Source organism: Neofelis nebulosa, chromosome 17 (assembly GCF_028018385.1).
Source record: "Neofelis nebulosa isolate mNeoNeb1 chromosome 17, mNeoNeb1.pri, whole genome shotgun sequence".
Classification (NCBI taxonomy): Eukaryota; Metazoa; Chordata; class Mammalia; order Carnivora; family Felidae; genus Neofelis; species Neofelis nebulosa.
The window spans coordinates 20852269-20873886 of NC_080798.1; the positions used below are offsets into that span (position 1 = coordinate 20852269).

The following is a 21618-nucleotide window of genomic DNA, read 5'->3' on the forward strand; positions in this document are numbered from 1 at the left end:
GGAGGGGCTCCTGGGTGGCTCAGTCGGTTGAGCGTCCGACTTCGGCTCAGGTCACGATCTCGCGGTAGTTTGAGCCCCACGTCAGGCTGTGTGCTGACAGCTCAGAGCCTGGAGCCTGCTTCGAATTCTGTGTCTCCCTCTCTTCCCACCCCTCCCCCCACTCATGCTGTCTCTCTCTCTCAAAAATAAATAAACATTAAAAAAAAAATAAAAAATTAAAAAACAAGAGGAAGGTGGAGTAGCAAACCTTATTTACTGGGCTTCCTTCTGTAGAAAACAAATTTATCTTGGGGAAATCAAACATGGAAAACAAGGACCAGGCGGGTTCTGAAATTCACTTTCATTGGCACCCTCGCTTTATAAAAAGGACAATATGTGATGGAGCTCTTTTAGCTTCTGCATTTGCCACTGATTTGTGTTGTTATCTTTCATAGCAGTAAAGGCGATTCTTAGCAGTCATGTTAATCTGTTCATTTTTAATTTTTGAGAAAAACTGCTCTATTGCTTTTCATAACATAAAACTAAACTGGTATCGCCTGTTTCTACAATGTTCACACTCCTACAAGGTCAAGTACCATAGAGGCTGTGAACTGATGTTAACTGAGCAAATGTTAGCTTTTGTTCATGCATATCAGGGAAAAAACCCACAAAGTTTAATTACATTCGGTTTCTTCTCTCCAGCTGCCTTTCAGTGTTCAAAGCACGGCTGTCTTCAATGGAATACTCTTAACGTCAAACCTACATCCCCAAATCAAACTGGAGAGCCAGATCAATCACTCACACGAAGGGGGCTTCATATCCAACATGGCTCAAGAATACAGGAAGAGTGACTTCATAAAGATGGAAAAACAGAAAAAACCCACCACTCCAGGTACAAAGGTAGAAAGCTTTTGTGCCCCACCCCTCTCTTTAATATACCCAGAAAGCATAAGGAACAGAGGGGGGCCTTATTAGTAAAAAAGCATTCACACATGATTAATTGGTAATCTTGGCACCAGCTGTATGGAACCAAATGCTATACTTCATGAGACAGACACTTGCAAGCTTTACATCTGCTTCATGCTAAGAGAACATCTGCTTTACTCATTCAAACACTTTTCCAGTTTTACAGCAATTTACACTTTGCCTGGTGGATTGTGCCAATGAAAATGTACACCAATACAAGTTACCCTCTAAAGAATGCAACATGAACAAATACTTCATATGTTCATTTCCATCAGTTCCACAGGGAACGTGATGTCGGGAGAATGAAAACATTTCTTCTGGAGATAATGACAGAAAGAAACAGACAAAAGCGGTGTTATTTTTAAGGAGCTGTACAACGAAAACCATTTAATAGTAGTTTATATAGTAATTTGACAAAAATACTAAAAGGAAAAAGTATTAAAACAATGACTGCTCACAGGGAGTGATTTGGGTCCCCTAGAAACACACAAAATGTAACAGGGCCTTTTAGGCAAATGACACCACATCTGCCAAAGGAAACCTCGCGTTAGTTTTTAAGACTCTTCATGTAAATAACTTTTGTTTACAAAAACTGTGTCCAAACTGAGTAGGCTGCTGGTGGTGGGGAAGCCACGGAAAGACTAACTTTACAAATGCAGTCTGTTTCAGGAGCAGGTAACAAATCATCTCACCAAGAAACAGTAGCTCACGATAAGACAGCTGTTCTTGAAGTTTCATACTGGGAACCGTGCGTGCCCTTAGCAGACATTCTTAAGGCATGTACTCTGTTCATTGTCTGGTGAGCCCCCTGTCCATCTGTCAGAATGGAATGATCTTGCCCTAGGGCTGAGAGCTTCGTGTGGGGGCAGGCTGGGGACAGGCTGGGCTACTGCTGACAGCACACCCCCCGCACCCCCGGCACCCACCGGGCTCACACAGAAGCATCCACCACTCTTGGTACCCCTGGACTTACCACTTGGCTAGTTAACTCTAGTATTCTAGAGAGTCCTTGCTGAGTGAGAGTATTCAGTGGGAAGATATGCAAATTCCGTAACATCAAACGAATATGAGAATAACAGTGGAAAATATTAGCATAAGAAGAGACTGAAAAAAACTGGTAAAAATTGAGTGACATGAGTGTTTTTTTAGCTAAATGAGAATTATTTTTCCTTATCACTGAACATTTCTTTGCTGGGGAAACAAAGGTATAAAACTTTAGTCCTCAACCCCAAGGGGTTTAGGTTTCAATGAGAAAGAATAATGCATTTTTGTAAAGAAAATGACTATTGAAGGAAAGGTATCAATTAGAAGGGATGAAGAGCCTTTGGCCTGCACTATTTTTTTTAAATGTTTATTTTAAGAGAGAAAGAGCGAGCACGCACACGAGGGAAGAGTCAGAGAAAGAGGGAGAGAATCCCAAGCAGGCTCTGTGCTGTCAGCGCAGAGCCTGATGTGGGGTTCCTTCCCACGAACAATGAGATCATGACCTGAGCTGAAATCAAGAGTCGAACGCCCAACTGACAGGGCCACCCACGTGCCCCTGCCTGAACTATTAAACCAGCTCCCACTGGATTCTGGGTTTCTAATTGGTCTCTTTTTCCTCTATCTTCCTCATTCATTCATTCATTCATTCAACAAATAGCTACTGACCAAAAAGTGACAAGCGTTCTCTTGCTGAGATTCAGCAGGAAACAAAGGAGATGCAAATCTTTGTCTTCATGGAATTTATAATCTAGAACAGAGGGAGAACAAATAAATGTGTAAAATATAAAAAGCAGAGTAGGGGGATGGCGAGGGGTCGGGGTGTTGTGATCTTGCAGTTGGGTGGGGAAGGCCGCACCGATGAAGTGACTACTGAACAGAGATCTGAAGAGGCGGGGCAGTGAGCCATGTGGAGGAGAGCCTGTGGGTCGCACAGGACAGCTCATGTACACCTTGAAGAACAATGAGGAAGGCAGCGTGGTTTGAGGTGGAGGGAGCAAGGAAGGTCGGGGGCGGTAGGGTAGAGTGGTGTGAAATAACATGGGGTTGGACACCCAGTCCTGCTAGCTAACTAGGACTCCAGGCTTGTACTCTGAGCTAGGTGTGTGTGTGGGGAGGTGAGGGAGGTCAGGAGTGTGGTTTCAGACCTGCTGAGCTGGACTGTGAAGGGCTCTGAGCTGCTGTAATAATCCCGGTGGGGATATGGGTTGTGAGAGGTGATCACATTCTACACATTGTTAAAGGGAAACAGGCAGGGCTTCACTTGAGAGAACCAGGACTGTTCAAGGGCAGGAGCCCCGAGCCACCGGAGGAAGCTGCAACTACAGAGAGGAGGGATCAGGAGAAACACCTGAGGGCAGGTACAGTCAGGCGTTTGATGTGGACTTGTTAAGTTCGAAATGCCTGTTGGACATCCCAGCTCAGGTGGTCAAGCAGGCGGCTGTATATACAAGTCTGGAGTTCAGGGGAAGGTATGAGCAGGGGACAGACATTCGGGGGCCATGAGCGTAGAGATGGTATTTAAAGCTATAGGTAAGATTGTTCTTAGAAATGACAAATGGACAGAAAAGTACAGAGCTGAGTCCTGGATTCTCTGCCAACAAGAGGTCAGGAGGCTGAGGGGTAGCCTGTGAAGGAGCCAAAGAACCACCCGGAGAGGGAGGAGTAAATCCAGGAGAACATGCGTCCTGGAGTCCAGGAAAAATGAGGACTGAGACATGACCACTAAACTGAACAACAGGAACTTTTAGAGAGCAGTGCCATGGCTGAAGCCTGCCTGGGGTGGGCTCAAGATAGAGATTAAGAAGAGAGGAATAGAGACTGTGGGACTGCACACTTTCTGGGTGTGTTTGGGTGTTAAGGTGAGCAGAGCAACAGACAGTAGCTGAAAGAGAAGATGGGGACAGGAGAGCCTTCCCGACCCCAGGACGGGAGAAGGCAGGGGAGACTCAACTGCCAGAGGGATGTAACTTGGCCGAAGGCAGGGGAGCAGATGCCACCCACAGGGTGACAAGTCGGTGCACACGGGCACAGATCCAGGCAGATGTGGGGCTGAAGCACGTGGGAGGTCTCTTCAGCTTGCTTCTCCTTCCTCAGTCGACAGGGTTCCCGAAATGCTACCTCCAAATATGGCACCTTGACTCACTGAGTATCTTAAGCTGAAGGAATGTGACAAATGGCAGGTGCAGGAAGGCTCTCTGCCTCTCCCTGGTCCCCTGAAGCAGGTCCTAAGACTGTCTTGTGAAAGGTGCACTCCCTCTACCCGGAGGAAAACAAATCCTTATCTCCGAAGGTGGAGGGGCATGGAGAGGAATCTGAACAAACAGGCTTTGCTAACTAAGTTCAGCCCCTTTTCTTCCTATGATATTTTCCACGTTCTACTCTTTGTCAAATCTAGTATTAAAACGCTCAGGTTTAACCATTTCTTCACGTCTTCATTTCCTTATGAAGGTTCTAGTGTCACGTAAAACTTGTCTTAAGTAAATTTGTACGCTTTTCTCTTGTTAATCTGTCTTTTGTCAGTTCACCTGACAGAACCCCAGCCAGAGGACGCAGGAGGGCAGTGGGTTCCCCTCCACAGTGAAACAGGAAGCAATGTAACCCTGGGGAAGGTCTGGGGGGAAAAGCAGGGAACAACAGGTTAGAACGGTCGTCTAGGAGAGCTGGGGGGTTAATGGACAAAGGAAGTGTAACAGGACTGCCAGGCAGCACTTTTAAAAACTGACAAATTTGGGGGCGCCTGGGTGGCTCAGTCGGTTGAGCATCCGACTTCAGCTCAGGTCATGATCTCACAGTCCATGAGTTCGAGCCCCACGTCAGGCTCTATGCGCACAGCTCAGAGCCCACAGCCTGCTTTCGATTCTGTCTCCCTCTCTCTCTGCCCCTTCCCTGCTCATGCTCTGTCTCTGTCTCAAAAATAAATAAAAGCATTAAAATTTTTTTTAAAAAAATCTGACAAGTTTTAAAATAAAATATTTTGGTTTCTGTATATTTAAATGTGTATTTAGTCCCTGCTACTGAGTTTTCTTATTGCTTGTAATAATTTTTCAGATTCTCTTGTGGTTTCCAGGTATATAATGACATGACCTGCAAGTAATTTTACCTCCTCCTTCCCAATTTTTATACTTTTTACTTCTCCTGTTTATATTGCTGGTACCTCCAAAGCAATGTTAAACAATAGTACTAACAGACAGCTTTGGCTTGGGATACGCCTCTAGCCACATGTGCCTACTTAAATTTAATTAAAACTAAAAATTCAGTTTCTCAGTTTTTGAACACAAATGGCTAACGGCTAGAGTATTAGTAATACAGCATGAAGAACTTTTCATCATCACAGAAAGTTCTGTTAGATAGCTAGCACTGTTCTAGTGTTTCCCTAATGGGGAAGGTCTTAGCATCTGGTCTGAAATGTATTCATGCTATATTAAAAAAAAAAAGGATGCATCTATTTTTTAAGTTTTACCGAGACAGAATTCACATACCATATCATTCACCCATTTAAAGTGTACAATTCAATGGCTTTTACTGTACTCACAAAGTTATACGTGCATCACTACAATCAATTTTAGACCATTTCATTACCCCTAAAAAGAATCACCACTCGGAGTCATCACCCTACAAATCCCCCATGCTTTGTAGCACTGGGCAACACTAATCTACTTTCTATCTCTTTAGGTTGGCTTCTCCGGGACAGTCCGTAAAATGAAATGATACAATATGTGGTCCTTTGGGCCTGATTTCATTCGTTCGGCATGTTTTCGAGGCTCCTCTAATGCTGCGGCATGTATCACTCATTGCAAAATCGCCAAATAAAATTCCACTTGATGGATGTACCACATTTTACTTACCCATTCCTCCCTTAGTGGACACTGAGGTTGTTTCCTCTTTGGGCCATTATGAAAAACGCTGCTATGAGTATTCATGTACAAGTTTTTGTGTGGGTATGTTTTCCTTTTTCTTGGGTATTTCCTTAGGAATGGGACGGCTAAGATCATTTGAGAACTATGTTTCCCTGTTTGAGGGTTGCTAGACTGCTTACCAAAGTGGTTGCATTATTTTACATTCCAATCAGCACTGTAAAACATTCCAATTTCTCCACATCCTTGTCAACATTTGTTATTACATGTCTTCTTATTACAGCCCTGCCAGTGGATGTGAAGTGTTATCCCATTGTGGGTTTCAGTAGAACTTCCTGACAGGCTAATGATGTTGAGCATCTTTTTTGCATGTGCTTTTTTAGCCATTTGTATATCATCTTTTGAAAAATGTCTATTCAAGTCCTTTTTTCATAAAAAAAAAATTGGGCTGTGTTTTTATTAGTGAATTGTTATAGTTCTCTCTATATTCCAGATTCAGATCCCTTATCAGGCATATGATCTGTAAATATTTTCTCCCTGAGTGGTGTCTTTTCGTTTTGATTGTATGCTTTGGGGCACAAAACTTTCTAATGCTGAAGAAGTCCAATGTAACTATTTTTCCTTTCCTTTAGTCACTTGTGCTTTTGGTGTATCTAGGATGGCTGAGCCCAACCCAAAGCCATGATGACTTACTCATGTTTTCTTTGCATTTTACTTTTTTAAATATAATTTACTGTCAAATTGGCCAACATACAGGGTGTACAGTGTGCTCTTAGAAGCTTCAGAGTTACATTTAGGTCTCTGACCCACTTTGAGTTCATCTGTGTGTGTGTGTACGAGGAAGGGGCCCAATTTCCTTATTTTACACATGAATATCCGTTTGTCCTCAGATCACTTGTTGCAAAGACTATTCTTTCTTCATTTGTCTTGCAATCTTTGTTGAAAATCAATTGGTCATAAATGTAATGGTTTATTTCTGGACTCTCAATGCTATTTCATCTACCCTAATGCCAGTCCCACACTTTCTTGATTATTGTTGTGAGTCTTCTAACTTTATTTTTTTTCAAAACTGCTTTGGCTATTCTGGGTCATTTCAGTTTCCATATAAATGTTAGGGTCAGCTTGTCAATTTCTGCAAAAAGATCCCATTTTGAGAGGGATCCGTCAAATCTGTACACCAACTTGGGGCGTATTGCTATCTTAACAATCTTGTCTTCCAATTCATGAACATGGTTTAAATTTTATACTTCTTTTGTTCAATTTATTCCTAAGTATCTTATTATCTTGTTGCTATTGTAAAAGAAACTCTTGTTAATTTAATTTTGGTTTGCTCATTGCTACTGTATAAAAATACAATTAGCTTTTGTGTATTGATCTTGTATCCTGCAACCTGGATAAACTCATTTATTAGTTCTAATAGTTTTTTTTTAGTGGGTTCTATATAGAAGATCATGTTTTCTACAGAGCCAGTTTTACTTCTTCCTTTCCAATTTGGAGGTCTTTTGTTTCATTTTCTTGCCCGATTTCCCTGATTAGGGCCTCTAGTATAGTGCTGAAAAGAAATGGCTAGAGCAGACATTCTTGTCTTGTTCCTAATCTTAGGGGGAAAACTTTTGATTTATCACCATTAAATATGATGTTAGCTGTTGGATTTTTGGCAGACGCCCTTTCTGAAGCTAAAGATCCCTTCTATTTCTAGTCTGTTGAGTGTTTTTTATTATGAAGAGTTGGTGAGGGGTTCCTGGGTGGCTTAGTTGGTTGAGCATCTGACTTTGGCTCAGGTCATGATCTTGCGGTTCATGGGTTCAAGCCCTGCACTGGGCTTTGAGCTGACAGTGTGGAGCCTGCTTCGGATTCTCTATCACCCTCTCTGTCTGTCCCTCCCCATCTCACTCTCTCTCTCTTTCAAAAATAAACATTAAAAAAAAAAATGAAGAGTTGTTGAATTCTGTTAAATACTTTTTTAATGTCTTTTAAGATAATCATATTGTTTTTGTGTTTTATTCCATTGATGTCATGGGCTCATCTGGCCAATTCTTATTTTGTTACGTGTGTTACAAGAAAATGATACTATATTTTTTCCAAATACCATTTCTTGCATCTTTTGAAGTACTAACAGAACAAACAAGTGTATTACTAGATTTCTCAGCAATTGCCTTTAGTTTCCTGGTAGAAAAATGACTTTTTCATGGAGCGTTTTACTTTGGGGTTTTTGTTTTTGTTTTTAATTTTTTTTTAATGTTTATTTATTTTTGAGACAGAGAGAGACAGAGCATGAATGGGGGAGGGGCAGAGAGAGAGGGAGACACAGGATCGGAAGCAGACTCCAGGCTCTGAGGCATCAGCCCAGAGCCCGACGCAGGGCTCGAACTCACGAACCATGAGATCGTGACCTGAGCTAAAGTTGGACGCTCAACCGACTGAGCCACCCAGGCGCCCCAGGAGCGTTTTACTTTGAACATACAACCAGATTCTCTTTATTAGTATTAATTAGAATATTTGGTTCAACATATATATAAGTGGGATTAGTCCCTGAGCTTTGTTTTTTTATATTACTTACATTACATACAGTTGATTCTCATCATTCACACATTTCTGATTTGCAAACCTGCCTACTAACTAAAATCTGTAACAACAAGATTGACAAAAAGTACTCGCTGTGCTTTTGCAGTCATGTGCAGACCGGTGACACTTTGAGTTGCCTCATGCGCACGGTTCCCAACTGCGCTCTGCCTCTTGTTCCAGCTGTCATACAGAAGTGATCCGAAGGTGACTGCGCTAAGGGGCAGTGCAGCACAGTGCCAGAAGCTCTGCGCCCAGGTGGATGGGGTTTCTATCCAACTCTGGTACCTGTTAGTGGGACGACCTTAGGCAAGTCACTTAACAATTCTGAACCTCATTTTCTCTTTTATAAAATGAAGAAAACAGAATCTACCGGGAGTTCTTAGAATTTAAGACCTATGTGTGACACACATGCACGCGTACACGCATGCACACACACACACACACACGCGCGCGCGCGCGATTTCCCCAGGAGCAATGACTAGTATTCTCTAATTCGGTGTTCTCGGTGACTTTTAGAATATAACTGCTGGGAGTAAGAAAAATTGACTGTAGTTATATTCTGATCCTCAGTTTTGGTGTGTTATGCCTGACTCATAAAAATAATCTAGAAGTTTTCTTTCTCTTTGGTGTTCTAGAATGGCTGAAATAGTACTGGAATATTTTGGTTCTTCACTAAGAGTTTGGTAAAATTCCTCCATAAAATCAACAGGGTCTGCTGTTTTGGGGAGTGCAGGATGGGTAGTTCTTTATTAAGTCTTCTCTATCACATCTGCAGAAATAATTATATTTTCTGGGGCTAGTTTTGCCAATTTATATCCTAGAAAAGCATCCATTTCACCCATTCATCTAATTTGCACAGAATCAAACAGAACAGACCACGTGGCTCCTTTCTATTTCTTGGTCATCATCTCTGCAATTATTTCTGGTATTTATTTTGGGTATTTGTACTCCCTACCCTATCTTCATCCTTCTTATTTTTTACTCCCCAAATAATCACTCATTTATTATTTTCCTACTTTCTAACTCATCAATTTCTTATTTTTATCCTTCCTTCTGTTGCTAGATTTTGTTTACTTTCCAACTACGTAAGTGGAATAATGAATTCATTTGTTTACTCATTCTTATTTCATAATACAATATTTAAAGCTACAAATTCTTCTGAATACTGCTTTAGCTGTATTCCATAATCCAGAAACATGGTTTTCATCATTTTCTAGATTTTGTTTATAATTTCTATAAGTTCAGTTTTTTTTTTTTTTTTAACGTTTATTTATTTTTGAGACAGAGAGAGACAGAGCATGAATGGGGGAGGGTCAGAGAGAGGGAGACACAGAATTGAAACAGGCTCTGGGCTCTGAGCTGTCAGCACAGGGGCCCGATGCGGGGCTCGAACTCACGGACCGCGAGATCGTGACCTGAGCCGAAGTTGGCGCTCAACCGACTGAGCCACCCAGGCGCCCCACTATAAGTTCAGTTTTAATGTGAACAAAAAATTATTTATAAAGTTATTTTTACATTTCCAGAAAGTGAGCTTTTTCTTCTTAGTTATCTCCAGTTTTCATTTAAATGAATGAATAAATTAAAAGAGCATCCTGTGAGTCTATGACCATGATCCCCAAAGCCGAGAACAAGACAACTCTATGCACTACCACAACGTGATAAGGAAATACTATTTCTGGGTCTGAGATTTTTCTCTAGGGCTGAACATATGAATATTTTAGTTAATGTTCTGTGGATATTTAAAAAGAACATACATTCTGTCATTAGATATTTATAAATTAGATCTTACTATTTTCTCTAGGTCTTCTATATTCTCATTTTTGACCACCTGCTTTTTTTATGGACTAAGAATTAAAACTCAATAGTAATGGGTTTCTCTATTACTTCTTGTATTTCCTGTAGTTTTTGCTTTATAAATTTTGTTAAGTTATTTGACACATAGATAGTCCTATCTGTGGTCGGCATCTTTATCACTGAAAAATTGCCTTTCTTTGCCTCATTTTTCTGAGACTTTCTTTCCCTTTTTTTGCAGTATTTCAATAAGTTCTTATCTACACCTTAGATCTAATCCAAGAAACTGTTCTGGGAGAATCTTATCCATATAGTAAGTGATCTGATTTTGCTCTGTGACACAGAGTTTTCATCAGGTGAGTAAAGCAGACGTATATTTATTTATACAAAAATATTTTGACATTTTTGTGTTAACACGTTTTCTGTCGCAGTTTTTAGAACAAATCCTCTACTATATTGCATGTGTCTGCTTGTGTGTGTCTTTTAATTTCGAAGGTTTATGTTTTTATTGTAGGAGTTACCTCTAGAACTGTAACTTTCAAGGATGACTTAATTCTTTATTTCTATGGATAGTATCTACTGAGTTCCTATAACGAGTGATTACAATCTCATGAAATTTGTATTTCTCCCCTGCCCAATTTTACTTGATATTTTCTTGGCATTTTCTTTTATATACATCTGTTTCTTATCCTTTTTAAATGAAACTTGACTTCTAGCTATCAAAAATAAAGAAATGGATACCTCCACCACCTTCTACCTTCTCTTTTCCTTCCTCTTCTTTTTACTACATTGTTATTGCTACTATTTCATAGTTATAACATCGCTGAGTATTACTACATTGTTACATCATATATATTTTGTCTATAAATATTTGGTGCTAGTCCTACAGTTAAATACGTTTGTACTTCACCGATAGGCCTTCTGCCATTGTTTTGCCTTTTATCTCTTGGCCAGATAAAGTTTTCCCTCTGACAATTTCTTCAGGTGTTAAAGAAAATAGATTTCTCAGAATCAAAACAGTTTGTTGGGTGCTTTATGCAGGATGGAATGACTGCATTAAAACATATAAATCACATTCTCTTGTCTTCTGCAGACATCATTCAAGATCTTTTAAGCATTAAATGTCACCATGGAAAAGTTGGAAGCCAGACTGACTTGTCTCCCTTCTGTTTGGATGTCTGGGGATTTCTTACTGTTGAAGGCCACCAATTTCACAGAACTATACCCCGCTGATGATCTGTCAAGGCCAAGTTTTCCTGACGCCCCTCAACTCGTAGATTCAATTCACCTTTCATTTTTCAAGTTTTCTTGAATTATATCTTTAAACATGATTCTCCCTTGTTTCATTGTTTTGGTTCTTTTCTTTTGGGACACAAATTATGTGTGTTTGCTGCTGTCTTCCTCAGCTGTCAGCTTCTCCCTACTACTGTAACTGTACGAATTCCATTTCATTTTGTTTAATCAGTCCAACATTTCTCTTTCTGTGCCTTCTGCAGAGTCTAGTCTTCTGTGTGTTGCTTCCAACACCGTTGTCATTGTTACGGTTTTATCTTTTGATTCTACTTCTGCCTAAGTTCTGCCAGTTCACGTTTCAGTTCTTTCTGTTGTCTTCCTAGACGGTATAGACTTTCTTACATCCCTCCTTTGAATCCATCTTCTATGGTGGCAAATGCTTATTATTATTTTTTATTTGTTTATTTTTGAGAGACAGAGACAGAGAGACAGCATCAGCAGGGGAGAGGCAGGAAGAGAGGAAGAGAGACTGAATCCCAAGCAGGCTCTGCACTGACAGACGGGCTCCATCTCACGAAGGCGAGATCACGTCCTGAACTAAAATCAAGAATCAGGAGCTTGACTGACAGAACTACCCAGGTGTGTCTGTTTTGTTTTTTATTGTGTCTGGTTTTTTTTTTTTAATGTTTACTTAATGCGAGTACTTAATGCAATTTACAGAATGCGAGTGGGTTGGGGCAGAGAGAGAGGGAGACACAGAACCTGAAGCAGGCTCCAGGCTCCGAGCTGTCAGCACAGAGCCCGACGTGGGGCTCGAACTCACGAGCTGTGAGATCATGACCTGAGCCGAAGTCGGATGCTCAACCGACTGAGCCACCCAGGCGCCCCTATTGTGTCTGGTTTTTAATGGGACCTGTTTGGTCACAATTTTCATGTCCCTGCTATAAATTTTTTCTGGTGACTGCTCTTCACCAACACTTGTTCTTGGTTCTTCTCTTCCTTTTTTTCTTCCAGGTTCATTGTACAGATCCTGTGCTAGTTCCCTTTCTGTATGTGGCAAGTTCTTACCAAACCAACTTCTTGCAGGAATTTCATATGGGGGACAGGCCAGGGCCACAAGTCAGGCCAGCGAGAATCTTCCTTGTGATTCCGCGTGGTTTACAACAGTGAGCTCTTTAGTCTTTTCCTCATTTTAGCCAACCAAGATTGGCAGCCTCAGAACTGTGCAACACGCAAGTTCTCTCTCTTTATCCGGGTCTTCTGAAATTCCACTTGTACAAAAATGGCTTGTCTCTGTGATTACTCCTTTCAGCCTGCCTAGCTTACTTCTCTTTCATACCAGGGCGTCTCCAGGAAAGCTTCCATCATTACTGCTCACATCTGGCCCCGTGGTTCTCCACAGAGGACCTCGGTTTCACCCCTCAGGATATGCCAGTAACCTTGGAGAACTCGGCTTTGGAGGCTTCCTCCAAAATCCTCTCTCCCTACCTTTCCATGCTTCTCTGAGTTTCACGTGGTTAGGCGGCCCTTCCTCATACACTATGGTTCCAGATCAGAGACCACTCTTAGTTCTGTCAAAGCTGGAAAACAACCGTCTCTTTTTCATTTTCCTTACTGCTTTGAGGTAATTCTAAAGAAAGAAGGAACTGACATCTTTACATGGCCACTTTAAAACAAGAAGTTGATTAACAAACAATTTTAGGGGTTTTACCCACACAGGAACAATCTATCCCAAAATTGGGGAGCTTAGAAACAGTGAAATAACTAAGAGTATAATTTTTTTTTAATTTTGAGTTACATATACAATCATGTCCATAATAATTGTGGAAGTTGGTATACCTATGTACATATGGAAAAAGCATATGATGTAACATCAGAGAAGTCTTGATTTTGAAAACTATGTTGGAGTCATAAATAAGTAAAATATATACACATGTAGGATGCAGAATGGAAGGGAAAACTGAAAACTGGTTTTTGATGAGGTAATGAAAACTGAGTAATGTCTTTTACTTAAAAGTTTTTTGTTGTTGTCACAATATAGTTTTTGCAATAAGTAACACAATACATGTTCAAAAACTAAAAGGAATCAGTGTTATGTGTATTTTCACTCCAGCGTCTACTAAACACAAATCATGACAAACACACTGATGGGCTCCCCACTTGCCAGCACTTCTGTGTCCTCTGCCTGAAGGCAGCTCCCAAAGCTGCATCCCCCTGCTCGCTCTAGTGCTGGCCCAGATCTTTTACAACAGCCGTTGTCCCCATCCCCCCCTCCCCCTGCCTAGACCGCTTCCCTCACCTGTAGAGGTGAACTACTCCAAACAGACCACTATCACTCAGCACTGATGATGTGCTGGGCACCATAGGGTAGCACAGCAAGTAAGGCATGGGCGTTGAACCCTTTTAGTTTGTTTTGTTTATAATAAAGGGCAACAAAAAAGCAGGTTGCATTTAAGGGACAATTTAGAAGGGCACCTGGGTGGCTCAGTCAGTTAAGTGTCCGGCTTCGGCTCAAGTCATGATCTCATGGTTCATGAGTTCGAGTCACGCATCAGGCTCTGTGCTGACAGCTCGGGGCCTGGAGCCTGCTTCAGATTCTGTGCCTCCCTCTCTGTCTGCCCTTCCCCCACTCATGCTCTGTCTCTCTCTCTCTCTCAAAAATAAATAGACATTAACAAAAAAAAATTTTTTTTAAATAAAGGACAATTTAGAGTTAGAATGTTTGGTCCTTGGAGACAGCCAGATTAAATATGCTCAAAATGCACCTGAAACAGGGCTAAGCACATAGCAGACATTCAATAAAAGCTATTTTTAAAAACTATACTTTCAATTTCCCAGCAAGGAAAATAGAACACAGTTGTTAACACAGTAGGAGAAGAACTTTTAATTTAAAAAAATGCAAAGAAAACCAAAACTACAATGAGCTGTCACCTCACACCTGTCAGAATGGCTAAAATCAGTAACACAAGAAACAACATGCTCTGGCGAGGATGTGGAGAAAGGAGAACCCCGGTGCACTGCTGGTGGGAGTGCAAACTGCCACTCTGGAAAACAGTATGGACGTTCCTCAAAAAATTAAGAACAGAACTACCCTATGATCTAGCAATTGCACTATTAGGGTTTCCCCCAAATAATACAAAACTACGAACTCAAAGGGACGCATGCACTCCGTTGTTTACAGCAGCATTACTGACAATGGCCAGATTATGGAAAGAGCCCAAATGTCCACTGACTGAGGAATGGATAAGAAGAGGTGGTGCGTACATACAACAGAATATCACTCAACCATAAACGAGACCCAAGTCTTGCCATTTCCAGTGACATGAATGGAGGTGGAGGGTATTATGCTAAGTGAAGTAAGTCAGAGAAAGATAAATACCCTATAATTTCAGTCCTATGTGGAATTTAAGAAACAAAACAAATGATCATAGGGGTTAAAAAAGAGAGAAGCAAACCAAGAAACAGACTCTTAACTATGGAGAAGAAACTGATGGTTACCAGAGGGGAGGGGAGGGGATGAATGAAATAGGTGATGGGGATTAAGGAGCACATTTGTTGTGATGAGCACCGGGTGTTGGTATGAAAGTGATGAATCACTATACCATACACCTGAAACTAATATTACACTGTATGTTAACTAACTGGAATTTAAATAAAAACTAAAAATAAAATTTAAAAATATGCCACGAAAGGATAGTATATACACATTTCCTATGACCACTTAAAACCAACATCTTCTTCATTCAAATACTAATGCTGTTATGATCAGCAACTAGCATTTAAAATATCATTCTGGGGGCGCCTGGGTGGCTGAGCCAGTTAAGCATCTGACTTTGGCTCAGGTCATGATCTCGTGATTCTTGGGTTCGAGCCCTGCGTCAGGCTTGGTGCCGACAATGGAAAGCCTGCTTGGGATTCTCATTCTCTACCTCTCTCTCTGCCCCTCTCCCATCACACTTTCTCTCTCAAAATAAATAAACTTAAAAAAAATCATTCTGAACACACAAATAAAACTCTATGATTTGCCTGTTTCGATATGTTTTTAAATATTTATTTATTTATTTTGGGGACAGAGCTGGTTCATGCTTGCTCAGTGCAAAGCTTGACGTAGGGGCTCGATCTCACAACTGTGAGATCATGACCTCAGCCTAAATCAAGAGCCGGATGCTTAACTAAGCCACCCCGGTGCCCCTGTCTATATTATAAGCAATGTTTTTACTCTCTGAATAATTACAATGAATTCAAAGTATTCAGAGATCAAAGTACTTTCATGAAAATTAGCCTAGCCAGGGCACTTGGGTGGCCCAGTCAGTTAGGCATTTGACTTTTGATTTCAGCTCAGGTCATGATCTCGCGGTTGGTTCATTGGGTTCGAGTCCCACGTTAGGCTCTGCACTGTCAGTGCTTGGGATTATCTCTCAAAACAAATAAGTAAACTTAAAAAAAAAAAAAGTAGCCTAGCAATTTTAAGTTATAACCCACAAGTACAAAAGGAAAACAGATTTACACTTCTCAAGTATTCCCATAATCCCCCAATATGAAAATGGTGTAAATTACAGGAGTAAAATTACGAAGGCATATATAAACTCGGAAAATGAGCTTTCCTCTGACTGAGCAATGTCTTTGATCATTAATGGCTACCAGCTTCATGGTTTATTCACAGAAAATGTTTACACATTTTAAAATTCAGTAAAATGTAAAATTCAGCTCCTCAGTTGCAACAGCCACGGATCAAGTGTTTAGCAGCTCCATTTGGCTCGTGGCCACTGTACTGAACAGTGTGGAAAAAGATCATTTCCTTCACTGCACAGAGTTCCACTGGACAGCACTGGGTCTACGTGATCTAAGATGAAAAACAAGCCAAATGCCCACGCAGAGGTACCATCAGGTTTGCGAAACAGTCGAAACATCTGAGGATTCCTCTTGTGATGCAGAGAAAACAAGTCTGTGCTATAAGCCATTGCTTGAATAAAGAGAAGAAGATGCAGTAAGACTGAGCTCAACTGTACATTTCAGGGGATGGAGGTGTCGGAGGGAAGAAACCTGTTAGATTCGAGTACGTTCCTGTTTTATAGCTTCTTCCAGATGGTATCTGAGGCAGAGACAAGAAACCAGCCCAGGGTCTCTTTCTCACTCTGCACACTCCTCCAACAATCTTGCCCACACGTCTATAAGCTGGTAATATGAAAATGTCCATTTCCAACACAGATGGAACTCCTGCCTCCACATCCGTGGATCCAGCTCCCTTTACTCCATATCTCCCTCCTTGGACTGTTTCGAAAGTGACTCATCACGTATCCAAACACGGATTATCATTTGCTGTCTCACCGTCCCCTCTAAAGAATTTGGCTGCCCTTTGTCCCTGGTTCCTGGGAGGTAGCCAACAAATCCTCGAATTTCCCAAGTGATAACAGCATCTTTGTCATTCACAGTTGGTTCCTCGGGACCACCTCTGATAGTGTGTTCTAAGGAGATGACTCAGGATGGGGGCTGGCCAAGCCAGAAAGACCAGAAATGTGTGATCAGAGGGTTGGGGCTTGGAGCCAGCTGACACCGACCCAACCTCTGGGGAGGAGAGGGAGCTGGAGATTGAATTCAACCTTGTGGCCAAATGGTTCAATCAGTCACACCTACATAATAAAACTCCAGTAAAAACTCTGGACACCAGAGCCCAGGTGAGCTTTCTTGGTTGACAATAGTCAACACACTGTCATACACTGACGTGCCAGAACAACATGTCCTGACTCCACAAGGAAAGGACAATGGAAAGTCTGAATTTGGGGACCTCCCCCCACCGCCGACTTTCAATGAGTCTCTGCCTTTCACTGATTGTGATTTGTATCCCATTGTTGTATTAAAGCTATCATCGTAAGTGTAACGCTTTCCTGAGTTCTGTGAGTCATTCTAGTGAATTACTGAACCTGAGGGGATAGTGGGTATCCCAAAATTTATAGCCTACTTATGGTCAGAAGTCAGGTGGCCTGAGGATCCCCAAACTTGTGACTGGTATCTGAAGTGAGGGTGGCGTTGTAGTGCCCTTAGCCTGTCAAGTCTGGCTTAACTCTGGGTAGCTGGTGTCAGAAGTTACTCCACTGCCCAGACCTGTTCCTCCCAACAGGGTTCATCATCACAGTGAATGGTATGTCCATCCAACTATTCAGCTGCTAATGGGAGAAAGTAGATCACCACTGATGATTCCTTCCTCCCAATCACCATCCACACAAATGATGAATCGATAGATCCTTCTAAATCCACCTTCTAATAAACTCTGAGTTCATCCACTTCTCTCCAGCATGATCTGGTCTTTTCCTCTCTGGTCCTGTTCTTGTGCTCCTAGAGTTCTGGCCACACGTGCCTTCTCTCTGATACTCGGGCTGGACGAGTTCTGTCCTACCTTGTGGCTTTTCCAGTTGTTGTTCCCTCTGCTTAGGACGTTTTCACAGATCTTAGCTTGGCTGTTCTTCTTAGGATTTAAGTGTTGATGTATGTCTGGTCTTCAAAATGGTCTGCTTTCCCTCCCCATAACTATGTCACCACCCTGTTTGGTTTCTACCATAGGACTTATTTCTTGTTGGTTCCTGTTTCTTCCCTCCTCTTTGAACAGAATTCAAAGGCTGTTTTCTCGGGGCCTAGACCTGTGTCTGGTGCACAGATGACGTGCATTTACTGACATCCAGGTATTACCGAATCCACTGAATTGGATTTTCTTGGTGGTTGCCTCTTCCCGCAGTGCTGTCCTCCTCAGGTCCACTCTCCACGCTGCAGCCTGAGCCATCTTTCTAGCACGCCAAGACAATGACACTGCTGTACCTTCATGACCTCTGTTTACCATCCCTGTACATTCTCTCTTCCCATCTGTTCTCCAGTCAGGCTGACTACTGCCAACACCTTCAACGCTCTCAACGGTCTTGCCTCTCAAAGTTCCTGCACATGTCCCTTCCCTATGACATTCACTTCTCCTCCCCAATTTGACTGGCTAACCTTTCTCATCCTTCAGGTCTCCTTAACCATCACTTCTTCCAGAAAACCTTCCCTGAGCGTCCAAAATTGGGTTAGGTTACCCCTCCTCTGTGCTCCCAATGTCTTTCCCCAGCAAGGTATTGATTTTGGATGGGCTGTAATGTCTGCCAACTTGCCTATACCCTCAAGGGTGTGAACTCCCTGAAGGCAAGGGCCTTGTTGCAGTTGGAGGTATTGCTACAACTGAACGCAGTCCCTGCAGGTATACTATAGGTGCTTAATATGTATTTACTGGATCAATTTATTACACTGGAAAACCTGCTGGCAAATTCGTTAGTCTCTGTTATTCTTTCCATGTTCTCCACGGTGTTTAAATAAATGCTACCCACAGAAGGGGTGCTCCATAAACACTAGGTAAAAGTATAATGACTTCTTTAACCTGGTGAGAATAAAAAGGAAAATCAAGGGTGCTCAGGTTTCTTGATGATGGGGTGTATTTATTTAAGGTTACTAGCAAGGCCACCTAAAACTTTAAAGAGCTAAAATTACAATTTGAAATTAAGTCACGTGACCTCTTTTAGCATCTTCTCCTTACTTACTACACAGTTACTAACATTTAATTTTAGCTATATGCCCACACAGGGATATTTCAGTCTTTATTCAAAATGTTGGTGTTGATAAATAAGTATAAGATTGTTCAGTTATAGGGAATCTGTTTATAAGCACGCTATTAAAGAGATATAGGCGAGGGACGCCTGGGTGGCTCAGTTGGTTGAGTCTAACTCTTGATTTCGGCTTAGGCTTTGAGCATCGAATGTGCTTGAGATTCTCTCTCTCTCTCTCTCTCTCTCTCTCTCTCTCTCTCTCTCTCCCCCTCTGCCTCTCCCTGGCTAGCGCATGCTCTCTCTCTTAAAATAAATAAATAAACAGTAAAAAGAAACAAAAAAAATAAAGAGATATAGGTGAGTGAAATTTTTCTTGACAAGAAAAACTACCCACTGTTCCTGAAAGATAAGGATTATTCTTTGTACCATGATATTTTTGTATAAAAATATATACATAGATACATGCTACACCTATAGAGTAAGAAGAACAGGTTTTTAAAATAAACATAAGTTATCTGTATAAATTAAATTTGCCATTCAAAGTAGTTCTCTTTGTTTTTGTTCTTTTTTTTAAATTTTTTAGTATTTATTTTGAGCGAGAGAGAGACAGAGCATGAGCAGGGGAGGGGCAGAGAGAGAGGGAGACACAGGATCCGAAGCAGGTTCCAGGATCCGAGCCATCAGCACAGAGCCTGACATGGGGCCCGAACCCATGAGTGAGATCATGACCTGAACCGAAGTCAGATGCTCAAGTGACTGAGCCACCCAGGCGCCCCTAAAGTAGTCCCCTTTGGAGACTCATTTCAGTAATGGAACCAAAGTTCAAAATATTTTGGAAAACTCTCTTTGAGAACCGTTTTACTTTTTTTATTAAAATTTTTTGTAACGTTTATTTATTTTGAGAGAGAGAGAGAGAGCGAGAGAGAGCGCGTGTGCTCACGTGTATGAGCAGGGGAGGGGTAGAGAGAGAGAATCCCAAGTAGACTCTATGCTGTCAGTGCAAAGCCTGAGACAGAAAACGATTTCATGAACTATGAGATCGTGACCTGAGCCGAAATCAAGAGTCAGATGCTTAACTGACTGAGCCACCCAGGTACCCCGAGAACTGTTTTAGATTCTGCATGGATTCTTTTGAATATTCACCTATAAATATTTGACCTTTGATAGTGAATTTTACCTTTATAACAACTAGTCATTAGAAGCCACAATAGTAAACAGGGTCAAAGATGATGACACTTGGGATAAAAAAACAAAGTATATTTGGATTGAAAACCCCTGGTGATATAAAAGTCTCCTTGCTTAAGTGATATGCTTGTTTTGAAAACAATGGCAAATTAAAAGACATCTAGAAACGTTTAAAAAGAGAAAAAAAGAGAACAAGGAAATTGGTGTTTAAGAAGTCACAGACCCTCCTGAGAATGTGATGAAAATAATGGTTCCCCGACCCTCTAACCACTGCATGTACAATTAGAAAGGAAGGAACACACTGAGGTCGTCTATGGAGCCAGATTAACACTCCACGGTTTAGAGGACTGGCTTTTGATTTTTTTATTGTGCCCAACAGAAAAAAATATATATATACTGTGACCCAGCTTGTACATACATACATATAATTAACAGTTACACAAACAATTCTCAACCCTAGTATATATGATAATATCCTCTTGTATCTTATTTTAATTACGAACGTTACTCATGATTTACTGCACCAATTTCACAACGTACAGTGGGAAAATACTGGTTTAGAGTTACTGTCCCATAACTAGAGCAAGTTCATGAAATGAGAAAACTCACTGATGACAAACATTCTGATGTTATTTTAAATAACAAGGTCTTTCTACGCTATAGGCAAACCTTTTAAGAGGTTAGATTCTTTACAGCAAAGCAGCATTATCTTGGTCCTTCATCTACACACTTAACTACTGGAGATACTGATGAGGAAATCATACAACAGTAATAGGATGCCATACCTTAATATTAGAAAACCATAAGTCGTTTTCATGTAAAGTGGCCAGGTAGACAGATGTAAGAAGTCCAATGCAAAGGGCAATGGTTCCACCAACCATAAGTGACAGAAGCTTCCATAATCTTCTACTGGTACCACCTTTTAGAAAAAATAAATAACTAAGTCAGTAAACAACGTAGAATTTAATAGTGCCACTTCAGACTACCAAGTATGCTAAGTTCCAACTGCCTGTCACTGGCGACGCTTCTATTCCCAGGAGACAGTTAGGAACTCCTTTCTGTGACTCCGGAGACCTGTTTTCATACCTCATTATGGTTTTTACCCGATGGTATCTAATTGCTCACTTGTCCATTTTGGCAGAAATCGTGAGCTTATTCATTACCTTAGTTATCTTAGTACCTACGGTCTGTGTTTGGCATAGATGAATAACTGTAGTTCAACTGTGAAGTTTGTCAAATGGAGGAGTTAAGTGGGGTACAGGTCTAGGATATAGAAAATCTTTCAGATGATCTATGTATAATTTGTGATTTATTCATTAAAGGCTACCAAAAAGCTTGACTGCTTAAAATTCAACAACCCATCGGGAGAAAAACATCCAAGTTAAAGGACATAAACTAGGAAAAAAATATTCACGGCACGTATAAGAAAGCTTAAGTATCCTCAATATGGGATGAACACTTTCAGGATTAAAAAACTAAATATTTCAGTTGGAAAG

General features: G+C 41.2%; 1 protein-coding gene across 5 annotated transcripts in view; it reads right to left on the reverse strand.

The window, feature by feature from the left end:
- Positions 1-21618, reverse strand: part of DPY19L3 (dpy-19 like C-mannosyltransferase 3) — a 79968-nt gene that overhangs the window by 54335 nt on the left and 4015 nt on the right. For 4 of the 5 annotated variants that reach the window (XM_058707308.1, XM_058707307.1, XM_058707309.1 and 1 more), the window contains one exon: positions 20908-21041. In XM_058707308.1, coding sequence (XP_058563291.1) covers positions 20908-21041 — 134 coding nt within the window. Of the gene's footprint in view, positions 1-20907; positions 21042-21618 lie in introns of those variants that run through there. The other variant, XM_058707311.1, reaches the window with a different exon arrangement.